The sequence below is a fragment of the Heptranchias perlo genome, chromosome 23, assembly GCF_035084215.1.
Source record: "Heptranchias perlo isolate sHepPer1 chromosome 23, sHepPer1.hap1, whole genome shotgun sequence".
Lineage (NCBI taxonomy): Eukaryota > Metazoa > Chordata > Chondrichthyes > Hexanchiformes > Hexanchidae > Heptranchias > Heptranchias perlo.
Window position 1 is genome coordinate 38,636,482 of NC_090347.1, and position 14,984 is coordinate 38,651,465.

Here is a 14,984-nt window from a genome sequence, read left to right on the forward strand (position 1 = left end):
TCGGGCGGGGTGTAAAATCGGGGTGAGGTGTAAAATCGGGCGGGTGTAAAATTGGGTGAGGTGTAAAATCGGGTGAGGTGTAAAATCGGGCAGGTGTAAAATCGGGCGAGGTGTAAAATCGGGCAGGTGTAAAATCGGGCGAGGTGTAAAATCGGGCAGGTGTAAAATCGGGCGAGGTGTAAAATCGGGCGAGGTGTAAAATTGGGTGAGGTGTAAAATCGGGCGGGGTGTAAAATCGGGTGAGGTGTAAAATCGGGCGGGTGTAAAATTGGGTGAGGTGTAAAATCGGGCGGGGTGTAAAATCGGATGGGGTGTAAAATCGGGCGAGGTGTAAAATTGGGTGAGGTGTAAAATCGGGTGGGGTGTAAAATCGGGTGAGGTGTAAAATCGGGCGGGGTGTAAAATTGGGTGAGGTGTAAAATCGGGCGGGGTGTAAAATCGGATGGGGTGTAAAATCGGGTGAGGTGTAAAATCAGATCGGGTGAGGTGTAAAATCGGGTGAGGTGTAAAATCGGGTGACTTGTAAAATCGGGTGAGGTGTAAAATCGGGTGGTGCGTAAAATCGGGTGAGGTGTAAAATCGGGCGGGGTGTAAAATTGAGTGAGGTGTAAAATCGGGCGGGGTGTAAAATCGGGTGGGGTGTAAAATCGGGTGAGGTGTAAAATCAGATCGGGTGAGGTGTAAAATCGGGTGAGGTGTAAAATCGGGTGGTGCGTAAAATCGGGTGAGGTGTAAAATCGGGCGGGGTGTAAAATTGGGTGGGTGTAAAATCAGATCGGGTGAGGTGTAAAATCGGGTGAGGTGTAAAATCGGGCGGGGTGTAAAATTGGGTGGGTGTAAAATCGGGCGGGGAGTAAAAATGGGTGAGGTGTAAAATCAGATCGGGTGAGGTGTAAAATCGGGTGAGGTGTAAAATCGGGTGACTTGTAAAATCGGGTGAGGTGTAAAATCGGGTGACTTGTAAAATCGGGTGAGGTGTAAAATCGGGCGGGGTGTAAAATCGGGCGGGGTGTAAAATCGGGTGAGGTGTAAAATCGGGCGGGGTGTAAAATCGGGGTGAGGTGTAAAATCGGGCGGGGAGTAAAAATGGGTGAGGTGTAAAATCGGGGTGAGGTGTAAAATCGGGCGGGTGTAAAATTGGGTGAGGTGTAAAATCGGGTGAGGTGTAAAATCGGGCAGGTGTAAAATCGGGCGAGGTGTAAAATCGGGCAGGTGTAAAATCGGGCGAGGTGTAAAATCGGGCAGGTGTAAAATCGGGCGAGGTGTAAAATCGGGCGAGGTGTAAAATTGGGTGAGGTGTAAAATCGGGCGGGGTGTAAAATCGGGTGAGGTGTAAAATCGGGCGGGTGTAAAATCGGGTGAGGTGTAAAATCGGGCGGGGAGTAAAAATGGGTGAGGTGTAAAATTCGGTGAGGTGTAAAATCGGGTGGGGTGTGAAATCGGGCGGGGTGTGAAATCGGGCAGGTGTAAAATCGGGCGAGGTGTGAAATTGGGCGGGGTGTGAAATCGGGCAGGTGTAAAATCGGGCGAGGTGTGAAATCGGGTGAGGTGTGAAATCGGACGTGGTGTAAACTCGGGCGGAGTGTGAAATCGGGTGAGGTGTGAAATCGGGCGGAGTGTGAAATCGGGCAGGTGTAAAATCGGGCGGGGAGTAAAAATGGGTGAGGTGTAAAATTCGGTGAGGTGTAAAATCGGGCGGAGTGTGAAATCGGGCGGGGTGTGAAATCGGGCAGGTGTAAAATCGGGCGAGGTGTGAAATTGGGCGAGGTGTGAAATCGGGCGGGGTGTGAAATCGGGCGGGGTGTAAAATCGAGTGGGGTGTAAAATCGGGCGAGGTGTAAAATCGGGCGAGGTGTGAAATCGGGCGGGGTGTAAAATCGGGCGAGGTGTAAAATCGGGCGAGGTGTGAAATCGGGCGGGGTGTAAAATCGAGCGGGGTGTAAAATCGAGTGGGGTGTAAATTCGAGCGGGGTGTAAAATCGAGTGGGGTGTAAAATCGGTCGGGGTGTAAAATCGGGCGAGGTGTAAAATCGGGCGAGGTGTGAAATCGGGCGGGGTGTGAAATCGGGCGAGGTGTAAAATCGGGCGAGGTGTGAAATCGGGCGGGGTGTAAAATCGGGCGGGCAGTAAAATCAGGCGGGGTGTAAATTCGAGTGGGGTGTAAAATCGGGCGTGTGTAAAATCGGGCGCGGTGTAAAATCGGGCGTGTGTAAAATCGGGCGGGGAGTAAAATCGGGCGACTGACCTGATTACGTCCCTTTCTCATCGGGTGGGTTGGGTCAACATTACACTTTTGCAGTTGTTAAGGCTACAGTGCTTATTAAATCTGCTAGTTGCATCTACCGGCAGGGCAGCTCCACTGCACCAACCTTTATGTTTTTAATATACTCACAGACTGTCCAATCTGGACAGCTAGAACCTGCCCATCATATCTGACTCGAATGCCGACTGTCTGTTCGACGGTTCGATATTGCAGCTCAAGCAAACACAGATGCCCACAGGGATCACAGCAGCAGCTGGGAATGTAACCTGTACTAAATCTAATAATAAAAAAAATACATTTTTTTTTAATATGAGTGCTCGTACTCATCTCCTGACATGCCTTGCAATGTGGTGATTGACAGGGTGAACAGCATGAAAATTAAAAAGCAATCACTCTAAATTCAATTCAGCAAACTTTTCATTTTAACGCTGCATAAGCTAAACTCATCTAGAAAAATCGCAATTATTTGCCGAAGCTTAACGTTTGGGCAATTGTCATTGATTTCAGCCTACCATTAAAGAAAAACAGTCTCACACCTGCCTTTAACACTGAGGAGACCGAGGGACAAAAGATCACTCGCGTTAAAAAAACCTATGTGAAGGTTGGGATTCATGCCCCAGACCTAGGGTTGCCAACCCTCCAGGATTGCCCTGGAGTCTCCAGGAATTACAGATTAATCTCCAGGACACTGCTCCGAGCAAACCCAGGAGAAAAAATCATAGCAACATTAAAAGAACATTACCTGTTTTTTTCATCTTCTTTGATAGCTTTTGTTTATTAGTTATAAAAACATTGGAGATGGGGAAAAGATTGTTTGACTGAGCAGAGCAGTTGGAGATGGGAGGTCACGTGAAGAAATTTTCAAGAATGTGTCCAATCAGAGTTGGCAACCTTAACCAGACTTCACAACCACGAGATAAGCAGCTTTTGTTCTTTTTTAAAAGAAGCAACTTTGTCTTCGAAAGGCATTTTTGCATTCTGGGTCCTAATTGCACAGGCCCCATTTGGCCTCTGACACCTGACCTAAGTGACCATTCTTCTGGTGTGAGCTGTGAAAAAGGCATTAGAATCGAGCCTGATGCTATCCTCACTTAACGTGCACATGGACGCACTCTATGGTATTCAGGAGTTGGCTTTTTCCCTTCCTAGCACATGGATATTGAAAGGCCACTTGCAGCATCTCTACAGACACTGAGATCAGTGAACTCAGCACAGACCGGGGATTAAGCCTGCGATCCTCCAGCTTAGTCCGGCTTAGTTCCTTTAATCACAGTGCATTTATCAGTTGGGACTCTGATTGAGCATCTTATGTAATTGGCCTTTGGTATATAATGAGCCAGGACATCCCTGTTCAGTGACTGCAAGAGAATGTCCATATGTCACAGGTCAGGTGGCAACAAGCTGAAGATCGGCTATCATGCCCCCTAGAGGTTAAACAGCCTGGCAACACGCGCTGTCTTTACTCATACATAAATAATGAACGCCTGGGTGCACTGCCTACATTTTGCAGAATAACCTGCAACAAATCACACTCTGTAAACCAGTCCCGTCTTGTTTTGACGACTGTGGACTTAGAGGGGGCAGTTAACCGCAAGAAGATAGGGAGGAAATTAAAACCCCAAGGGAGACCAAAGTGAGGGTGAACAGGAGGCAGCAAACATGTCAAATGACTACTTCATGGAGGTATTTACCAATCAGGACACTGACAATATACCATCCAACATCCAACACACACCATGTATGTTCCAGGACTTTGAGCTTAGTGAAGCAAAGGTTCTAGATAGGTTAAAGGGACTGAGAACTAATATGTCCTGAGGGACAAATGAACTCTATCCCAGGGTACTTAGAAAGACAAGGGAGATCTGTGAAGCACTGTTGGACATTTTGAAGGAGTCAGTGACACTGAGGAGGTTCTGATAAACTGGGAACAGGCAAATATAGTTCCCTGCTTCAAGAAGGTGACAAAACAATACCTGGAAACTGCAGATCCATTATCATGGCCTCAATAATTCAAAAACCAATAATCAGAAGCAAAATGGTGGACTATCCTTGCCTGGACAACCTTTTTGAGATGGTCGCATTCCAAATTACTGCGGGAAACCATTATATAGTTAGATTTCTAAAAGACACCACGTGAAAGACTCCTTTACAAGCCAAGGTCAGTAAGTGTTAACAGTACCAATCCCTCTAATGTGGTTTTAAGACTAGCTAAAGAGAAAGAAGTAGAGGCTAGTAATAAGGGGAGGTCGGCTGAAATGAGGGGAGGTGCTGAGTCAGTATAGTGACCTATCCTGTTCCTGATGACCATAGTATCACAGTTTCAGTGAGGGGTAGTCAAATACAGAGATAATTTTCTTGTGTAAAAATTTTTACACAGCGAGTGGTTAGGATCTGGAATGCACTGCCCGAGGGGGCCTTCAAAAGGGAACTGGATAAATACTTGACAGGCAAAAATTTGCAAGGCCACGGGGATAGGGGGGAGTGGTACTAGCTGGATTGCTCTTGCATAGAACCGGCATGGACTCGATGGGCCGAATGGCCTCCTTCTGGGCTGTAACCTTTCTATGATTCTATGATAAGACCAACCAAGGTCTTGGATTTTCACCGGAGCTGCTGACTGGCAAATGAAGTTCAACATGGACAAATGCAGGATACCACACACAAGAAGTGAAAACAGGGACCCAGGTACTGCTTGTGTGGGATAAATTTGTCGAAGAAGAATATGAGAGATTTGGGGATGTGAGCTGACTCGATCTTTTTCTATTTACTACTATGATCAGTGTTCCTCTGAACTTTCCTCTCTTGCCATCCGACACTACCTTCCTCCCAACATCCCATCTTTTCATTTGAAATCCAGGGATGAGGGACTTTAGTTACGTGGATAGACTGGAGAAGCTGGGGTTGTTCTCCTTGGAACAGAGAAGGTTGCGAGGAGGTTTGATAGAGGTATTCAGAATCATGAAGGGTCTAGAGAGAGTAGGCAGAGAGAAACTGTTCCCATTGACGGAAGGGTCAAGGACAAGAGGACACAGATTTAAGGTGATTGGCAAAAGAACCAAAGGTGACATGAGGAAAAACTTTTTTACACAGCGAGTGGTTAGGATCTGGAATGCACTGCCCGAGGGGGTGGTGGAGGCAGATTCAATCATGGCCTTCAAAAGGGAACTGGATAAGTACTTGAAAGGAAAAAAATTGCAGGGCTACAGGGAAAGGGCGGGGGAGTGGGACTAGCTAGATTGCTCTTGCATAGAGCTGGACCAGACTCGATAGGCTGTAACCTTTCTATGATTCTATGAAATGAAAATTCAATGCAGAGTCTCCTACTCAAACTAATTCTTTCCCAGCACCTCAAAACGGTAGAATTCCTTACCGACCTTATTGTCTTCCCTTTCTCCTAAAATCTTCAACCAGTTGAAACCAAACTTGGTGTCACCTAGTCTGTCCTTCCTGATTTACCACAGCTTCTTTCCTTGTTGGTGGTGTCCTGCGCTGAGTACTGGCCCTTCCCCACTGGTTCGCAATAAACAATATGGGAAAATTGTTTGTGATAACCAGCAATGCTGCATAATATGGACACTAGTGCAGTGGTATTCTTCTTTAAAGGCCTTTGTTACTGTCTGGTTGCCCATATATTTTAATATGTGTGAGAAGGGTTATCTGATGCATGCAAATCTGATCTTGTATTACTTATGTACAGACACTAACAGACAATCTGTATGCTAATATGTACAAAATGAAAACATAATGGCTTTCAAATACTTCATGGCTGCTTAACCTTTGAAGGGAAGTACAAGGCTTTCAAAAGAGTTTTTCCAATTTATGTCAAAACTGCCTCTGATGAGAAAATTCTATTGACTGTTAATCTCATGGTTTGCATTTCAAATGTACTACTGTTTAAAATTCTGAAATGCCAGTGGCTATATTTTGCTGTATTGGTAAGAAAAGTTTTCTTCAGTTTTTTTCCCCTTATATTAACGGCCGTGAATTAAAATGGCTGCTGGTGGCCATTTTGCTCTCTTGTCCATTATGAATTAATTATCGTTAAATTTTGCCCAAGCTGGACATGTTGGGCATGATTTTAGCTTGGAAAAATGGATGGGTTGGGGACGGGGGGCAGTAACAATTGCAAAAATCTAAAACCCGCCCCAACCTGCCTCCAACCCACCCATTTCATTTTCACGGGGATAGGACGAGGGGCAAGCAACCAACCCGCTCTCGGGAGGCGGGTCGGGCTTTAAAAGCTTTTAAGGAGAGAGCGGGCCTCCATTTTCAAAGCTTTTTTGATTTTAGCCCCTGGGGGCCGGGATTCCCGGGCCTTCTGCTTCACGCCATGTGAGAGGAGCCTGATCTACAGGCTGGCTCTCAGTCGGACGGAAGAAGAACCAAGAAGAGGACGCGTTCAGGTAAGTGTTGGATGGGGAGGGTGGTGTCGGAGGTCGGGGGTCAGTCATGAGAAGGGGTCAGTCATCGGGGGACTGTCAGTCATTCGAGGGGGGGGGGGGGGTCAGTCATTGTGGGGGGGGGGCGGTCAGTCATGGGGGATCAGCCCCGATGACTGACCCCCTCCCATGAATGACCCCCGACCTCCGACACCACCTGGTGACCCCCCTCCCCCCCCCCATCTAACACTTACCTGTAGATCAGGCTGGCCCGTCAGGCAGGAAACTGGCAAAAAAAAAACGAAGTCCTCACGACAAAATCATAAGGACGTCTGGAAACCTGTACATCCGGGTTTCCCTTCAGGAATTCCACCCCCCTGCCCCCTGCCCGCCTCCGGGCTAAAATCATACCCATTATGGTAGTGCCACACTTCTCAAACAGCCAATGAGCTGCTTAACTATTAGAAACCCCCCAAAATTATGATAATTCAGCTCTTCAGTGGGTAAAGCTGAAACTTCGAGCACCAGGATGAAATATTGGTGCAGAAGGGGTAAGTTAATAAAATGCAGTTTTATGCCAATCCTGGTTCCTTATTTTCTGCTCCCTTTATGTAGGTTCAAATGTAACCCTGTCTTTTAGGTATAGCCAACTCATGCTGATAACATTAAAGGAGCACTGCTGTCTTCTTAAGTTTTTCTGGTCGATGCAGTTCTGGAATAGTCTGTGCTGAAACTCGGTCACACCGCCCCCTTCAGGCCGGATGCTGGATCTGCTGCGGTTTGAATTTCAAGCAAGCGCTCTGATTTTCTTTTTTGGGAAGGAGGAGCAACTAGAGGGTTGCGACCACCCAAAATGCATCTTACAGATAGCAGGGGAGATTTGAACTTAGATTTCAGAGGTGTTGCCAACCTACCACTCCCATCCAGCCCATCGCATATTCAACATTTGGACCTGAAAGATAAACAACGAGAGCTCACCTGTAGAATTTTGCAGCGTTCCGACTTACAGGTGCTGTCTTCGCAGGGCTGGAACATTCCAAGGGTGACGCAATTCAGCAGGATTACCAACATGCTCATCCGTTCGAACCACGTAAGAGAGCGAGGGGAGTTAAGGAAATTTCCAGTAACGGACACGGTAGCTAATGATCACACAAGGAAACTGTGACAGCAAGGAAGCCACACACCAAAAAAAAACTAAATAAACAAAGGGGTTAGGGAAATGATTCACTGAAGGACTGAACTTGCCTGGCGGGAAAGTGATGGGATCAGATCGGCCGTCCGTTTTACACCCCGCCCGAACTGTGAATTCATTGGAAAGTAAAATCAGACTGGGTGTAAACTGATCCGAGCCCATCGGTTTCCTGCCAGGCGGAGCAGGTTAAAATTACCCATGTAAATCTGGTATCAGTGAACCAATATCATGTGTGAAATTTGCTTTTCGAGGATACTTCACATTCAATGATTTGGATTCCAGTTATTGTGAACTAATGCTTCAAAAGAGGAATTACAATTGTATCAAACACTTTAACACATATATTCATACTGGGAGTGGGGAGTTTTTTCTTTGAACATAATTTTTTTTATTGCCATATTTCCCTCAGGTTTCTCCCCTTGTCTTCTGAAAGTGCTGACTCTCACTGGAGCACAATTGCAAGGCCCCTTTAGACCCTCACTCAAGTGGCCTCTGTTCATGCGTCAGCCTAGGCAATGGGTAGAGCCTATGAGGTAGGGAATTCCAGGATCTGGACCCAGAGACGATGAAGGAATGGCGATATTTGTCCAAGTCAGGATGGTGCGTGACTTGGAGGGGAACTTGGAGGTGATGGTGTTCCCATGCACCTGCTGCCCTTGTCCTTCGAGGTGGTGGAAGTCGCAGGTTTGGGAGGTGCTGTCACAGCAGAGTCGAATCCTGCCTTTGCCAGGTTCAAACTGGTAACAGGCCCATTTAGGACTGATATCAGGAAGTTCTTCTCCACACAAAGAATGATCAACATATGGAATGAATTCCCAGACACAGTAGTGGAAATGAAAACACTGGAATCATCAATTGTATTCAGCAATGGGGGAGGTTTTAGGATCTTTCAGGATAGATGGACTAAAATTGAGATTTAAATTGAGGCCTTTGGAGATCTTCCTAAATTGTACCACTGCCTGGTCCCCATACATATGAATTTCTTTGTTCCACTCTGGGGAGCAGTGATGTAGTTAAACTTTTGTAAACAATTTTACAACACCAAGTTATAGTCCAGCAATTTTATTTTAAATTCACAAGCTTTCGGAGGCTTCCTCCTTCCTCAGGTGAACGAAATGAAAACCTGAGGAAGGTTCATTGCATCATACTCAACACGGATTATTGCTTACAGATTCATTTCAGGTCCATTTCAGATTTATGACAGGTTCACCTGAGGAAGGAGGAAGCCTCCGAAAGCTTGTGAATTTAAAATAAAATTGCTGGACTATAACTTGGTGTTGTAAAATTGTTTACAATTGTCAACCCCAGTCCATCACCGGCATCTCCACATCGTAGTTAAACTTCATAGCTGTGGTCATCCAAAATGTGGTCTGACTACCAAGTACCGCAGTTGCTTTTATCCAAACTGTATCTACCATGAGTTATCTTGATCGATGACAGCACCATAATAATAAGTTTACAAATCTGCTCAGAGTGAAGATGAATGTTCTCTCATTTCTCTGAGCCTTCTGCTCTGACCTGGTTTTTACAATCTAAAGCCAATACACTTCTGCCCATCAGAGAACCTGGGAACCGAGTGATAGCTTCCATTCATCGTTGCTCACGGTGACAATGTACAAGTGAGCAGCAACCGAGTCCCCAGGGCACCATTCTTGTAAGCAACAATTAAGGAATAATTAGAATCAAGTTTTAAGGAGACAGGCGGGAACGGGGCAGGTTGCGGCCCTAAGCCACGCCCACGCCCGCTCCCCCACCCCCACCCCACCCTCCCCTCCCCCTCCCGCCCTGATTCCACTGCCCCCATTTTTCCAGGGCTTTTCCAGGGGTAGCCCGAGTACCTGCCTGAATCAGGCGGGTGCTCCCGGGGGGCGAGGCTCCCTGCTGGCAGCTCCGACACGTAAAATAACCCCGATACTTCAGGGAAAACATAGGCCTTCACTGAAAGGATGGAAGTTTACATATGCCACACGGATCTGATTAAAGACAAAATCAGTGCATTAGCCAAGCAGGTTACAAAAAAATCTTGCTTTAAAGCACAAGCTGCCCAATTACTAATCCTTCGGTGACTTTCAAAGCCTAATGAATGACAGCTTGTGTCTTCGAGCTGAGAAATCTCCACCCTTGATAACAGGAAATAGATAAAGGAAATCCTTTTGACAGATTAGCTGATAAATAAATTCATAGCAGTTGCACTCAGATCCTTATGATTCCCAGCCAGCTTTCTGTTACTGCGACTTCCCCTGACAGAACCAGATATCCAGCTAATTATGATTTTTACTGATACTGCGTGAAGGCTAGCTTGTTCTGAGCTGGTAGTCCGGTTTGCAATCTGCCAAAACAGGTGTGAATCTGGCTGTAAAACTAGCCTCAGGGATTACCATCACTTCAGTACTGACATTCCCCCTGTACACAGTCAAATGGCGTAAGATTGAGTCAAAGAAGAAAGGACTTTATATAGCACCTGTCACAACCTCAGTACGTCCCAAAGCACTTCACAGATAACAAATTATTTTTGAAGTGTAGCCACTGTTGCAATGCATGGAAGCATAGCAGCCAATTTGCACACAGCAAGCTCCTACAAACAGCAATGAGATAAATGACCAATTAAATTGTTTTTTAGTGGTGTTGGTTGAGGGATAAATATTGGCCAGGATGCCGAGAAGAACTCCTCTCTTCTTCGAGATAGTGCCGTGGGATCTTTTGTCTCCAACTGAGAGGGCAGACGGGGCCTCGTTTTAATGTCTCATCCAAAAGACAGCACCTGCGACAGTGTAGCACTCCCTCAGTAATGCACTGGAATGTGCTCAAGTGTCTGGAGTGGGGCAGGAACCCACAACCTTCTGCCTCAGAGGTGAGACTGCTACCAGTGAGCCATGACTTTTTTTTATTCGTTCATGGGATGTGGGCGTCATTGGCAAGGCCGGCATTTATTGCCCATCCCTAATTGCCCTTGAGAAGGTGGTGGTGAGCCGCCTTCTTGAACCGCTGCAGTCCGTGTTGTGAACGTTCTCCCACAGTGCTGTTAGGAAGGGAGTTCCAGGATTTTGACCCAGCGACGATGAAGGAACGGCGATATATTTCCAAGTCGGGATGGTGTATGACTTGGAGGGGAACGTGCAGGTGGTGTTGTTCCCATGTGCCTGCTGCTCTTGTCCTTCTAGGTGGTAGAGGTCGCGGGTTTGGGAGGTGCTGTCGAAGAAGCCTTGGCTAGTTGCTGCAGTGCATCCTGTGGATGGTACACACTGTAGCCACTGTGCGCCGGTGGTGAAGGAAGTGAATGTTTAGGGTGGGGGATGGGGTGCCAATCAATCGGGCTGCTTTGTCCTGGATGGTGTTGAGCTTCTTGAGTGTTGTTGGAGCTGCACTCATCCAGGCAAGTGGAGAGTATTTCATCACACTCCTGACACTATATTATAGTATTATAATATAGAGTGAATACAGTGCTTTCATTGAACAAAAGCCCTGCGACTTGATTGTACTGTACTTGATTTCGAACATCCTGTGCATTCTCTCAGGACACACAATTGCTTCCCTTTGAGGGTAATCAGCTCTGAATTTAGCTACATGGGGCAGATAGTTGGTTCTCCACAAGAGTAATATATAGGGGTCAGCTCTACACTGAATGATTTGGACTCTGCAAAGTAATTTGTTAAGTTCAGTCTCAATTGCGTTATTCGCTGAATCATCTAGGTGACTGCAGTCCTGGATTTTGTGTCATTTTAATTCCAGTTCCCTCCCTTATTCTCCTGGCATCACTGATTCAGGCTGGGGCACAGTCACACATGCATCAGCCACCCTCTGGCATCTCACTAGTTCTTTGGGGGGAATATTAACCTAACCTGCTGGGTGGGTTCAGATCGGATGCCTGTTTTTCACCACACCTGACTTTACTCTCTGCTGAAGTCAGTGGAGAGTAAAATGGAGCGGGGTGTAAAATGGGCATCCACCAATGGGTTAGGTTAAAATTACCCCTTACTGTGTGTGAACCTAGAGAGCAAAGTGTCAGTAGATTATTTAATGGCCTGTGCATCACATGCTTCCTCACTCATAGTCCACACACTGCACTTTCCACAGGGCTTCATTGCATAGCTGGCCAGCAATCAGGAGTTCGAATCCCCGAATGGTTTGTCTCCTCCCTAGCTCGGGAGGGGGAGCTGAGGCCAATTGTAGTGTCACCACTACTGGTAGGATAAAATCGGCTAGCTCGGCACAGGCCTGGGCCTTACCTGGTCTGGAAGTCTCAGTAACACACTAAGCAACGCTCTCACCACTGAGACAATGCTGGATGTTTATCCCAAATGGGGTAGATTTTCGTCTTCACCAGCTGGTAATCTGGTATAGCGAATTGCCCGCCCCTAACAGAAGCCACTGATTTTTATTCCGTTGATTTCCGCTTTGCCAGATTACTGCCCAGGCAGTGAAATGGAAAATCTACCTCAATATTGCTACATGTAAACAGACTTGCTAAGATAAATATGTTCAGTTGTGTCATACATTTATATATAAATGTTTGACATTCGAAAGGATTCATTTACTTATTTGCCCATTTTCTCGCAACTGATCTAAGCAGCAATATTTAAAATCCCTTTTAAATCTGAAAACAAGATTGCAGAATGCAGCATGTTGCGATCGAACAATGCCGTACAGCCATGATCAAATCAATTGATTTGATTCAGTTCCATTCAGCACTTTTGCGCCATATTTGAGGTACGGTAATGGAATGGTCGTGGCCCTGGACTGGAGCTCGTCAGTTCAAATCCCACCCATGGCAACTTGTGAAATTGAATTCAATAAATCTGGTAATTTGTGGGCTGGCACCAGAAATAATGACCATGAAAGCTGCAGGATTGTCGTAAAAACACAACTGGTTCACTAATGGCCTTCAGCGAAGGGAACCTGCCAACCCTACTCAGTCTGGTCTTAATGTGACTCCAGTCCCACATTACATGGTTGACTTAATCCCTTCTCAGGTTGCATAGCAAGCCACTCAGCTGTAACGCAGTTGCTTTAAGAGGCCTACCACCGTAGTGCATCTAGGGATGGGCAATTGATGAGGCCTCTCCAACATTGCTGACATCCCAGGAACAAAAACTGACCAAGAGTGTGGTGTGTGACTGATATTCCATTCATTTTGATGGAGCTACATTGTAGCATAAAGCTTACAGTGCCAGCGTTATGCCATTAAGAGATAATAGTGTAGTCATTAACAAGAACAGGTTTCCCATCTGCCCTTCATGTTTGGGGACGATACATGGAATGAGGAGAACTGAATGGAGAAGAAATGTGTCAGCCGTGACTCAGTGGTAACCCTCTCGCCTTTGAGTTGAAGGTTGTGGGTTTAATGCCCACTCCAGAGGCTTGAGCGCAATATCTAGGCTGATGCTCCAGTGCAGTACTGAGGGAATGCTGCACTGTTGGAGAGGTACTGTCTTTCAGAAGAGACACTAAACACCTGCCTTCTCAAGTGCCCTGGCCAATATTTGTCCCTCAACCAACATCACTAAAACAGATTATGTGGTCATTATCATATTGCTGTTTGTGGGAACTTGCTGTGCGCAAATTGGCTGCCACATTTCCTATATTAAAAGAGTGACTACACTTCAAAAGTATTTCATTGGCTGTGAAGCGACTCGGGATGTCCTGAGGTCGTGAAAGGTGCTAAATAAATGTAAGTCCTTTTTTTTTCATTTTATACAAAAACAACTCCAATAAGGAAAGAATCTTGAAGATTCAAACAAAACCCCAATGTCCCATTCACTTCCATGGACATCGGTTTATATTGGGGCCAATTGCCCTTCATAATATTTGTGGCTCTGGTCATCCTGACACAAGTAAATATCTGTTCCAAATTCATCTTGTCCCCCAGCCAGTGGACCTCATGCCTTAAGTTGGGGCAAACACCTGGAACTCCCCATCTAACAGCACTGTGGGAACACCTTCACCGCGCTGACTGCAGTGGTTCAGGAAGAAGGCTCACCACCACCTTCTCAAGGGCAACTAGGGATGGGCAATAAAGGTCGGCCTTGCCAGAGACGCCCACATCCCAAAGAATAATAAGAAAAAGTATGGTCTGTCCTATTGTTAATATAAGACAGCACTTTCCCCACTAGTATTGTTTTTGTATTGTAGCTTTTAGTTTGTGTAAGTGTATACAGGGGATATTTTGGGGAGTGGGCATTAATTACTGACTTAAAGGAGAATGTTGTATTTCAAAGAGGCAGTGTTTACACATGGCAAGGAGATGTACTGTGGTTTTTAATCTCTCTGTTGTCATTTTGTGGTAAACACTTGACAGGGCAGCTCTTTACCCCGCCCCCTCCCCATTCCACTGTCACCGATGAACTCTGAGTCAACTCGAAACCGCCCCCAGCTCGACACAAACACAACAGACACCACCATTAGTCACTCTCAATGTTCTTTCAAACAAGCCATCTCATGTCACAAAGGCTCAACGTGATTAATAATGGGAGAGCTCAATACTTTGGATCTAAAGATGGTCACAAATCACCTGGGCCAGATGGCATGCATCCTAGGACTCTGAAGGATACTAGGGAAGGAATTTGTGGAGTACTGGCTATCACTGTGAAGGATGCTAGCAGCTTCCAAAGGAAGGGATGCAAGCAAACCTGGTAAATCTACACTTAAAATGAGTGACAATCTATCTCATGCAACTGAGAACCACTGGCCAAATATCATTAACATGCAACTAATAGGAATCATTCCAGGGATTAAGTTGGAGGAGTATATGGTGCAGTAATAGCTTGATAACAAACAGCAGTGTGGATTTAAAAAAGAAAGTGTAAAGGGGATGACAATGAGGAAAAATTAGAGCTCAAGTTCTGAAGCCTAGGAATGAAGGTGGTTGAAGGTTGACCTCATCAAGTTATATCAAATACTAAGCAGAATAGTTACGATAAACCCAGAACTTCACTTCCCATTAAGGCAGGAATGTAGGACCAGGAGACATAAATTTCAAAATGGTGAAAAGTAAATTTGAACCAGATATCAGGAAAAAGCTTCTCTCAAAGCATGATAAATGTTTGGAATAATCTGCCAAACAGGAGAGAGTAGACAACCCCATTACAGAGACATTCAAAGGGTAGCCAGATGATATAATGGCTCTTACCCATCTATAACTTTTACGGTCCTT

The 14,984-nt window shown here is 45.9% G+C and overlaps 1 protein-coding gene across 1 annotated transcript in view; it reads right to left on the bottom strand.

The window, feature by feature from the left end:
* cacna1g (calcium channel, voltage-dependent, T type, alpha 1G subunit) overlaps nucleotides 1-7,996 on the bottom strand; it is a 369,805-nt gene extending 361,809 nt beyond the window's left edge. The window contains exons 1-2 of the mRNA XM_068004449.1: nucleotides 7,888-7,996; nucleotides 7,621-7,781 (exon numbers count right to left, since the gene is read on the bottom strand). Coding sequence (XP_067860550.1) covers nucleotides 7,621-7,781; nucleotides 7,888-7,996 — 270 coding nt within the window. The remainder of the gene's footprint in view (nucleotides 1-7,620; nucleotides 7,782-7,887) is intronic.
* Nucleotides 7,997-14,984: the final 6,988 nt, after the last annotated feature.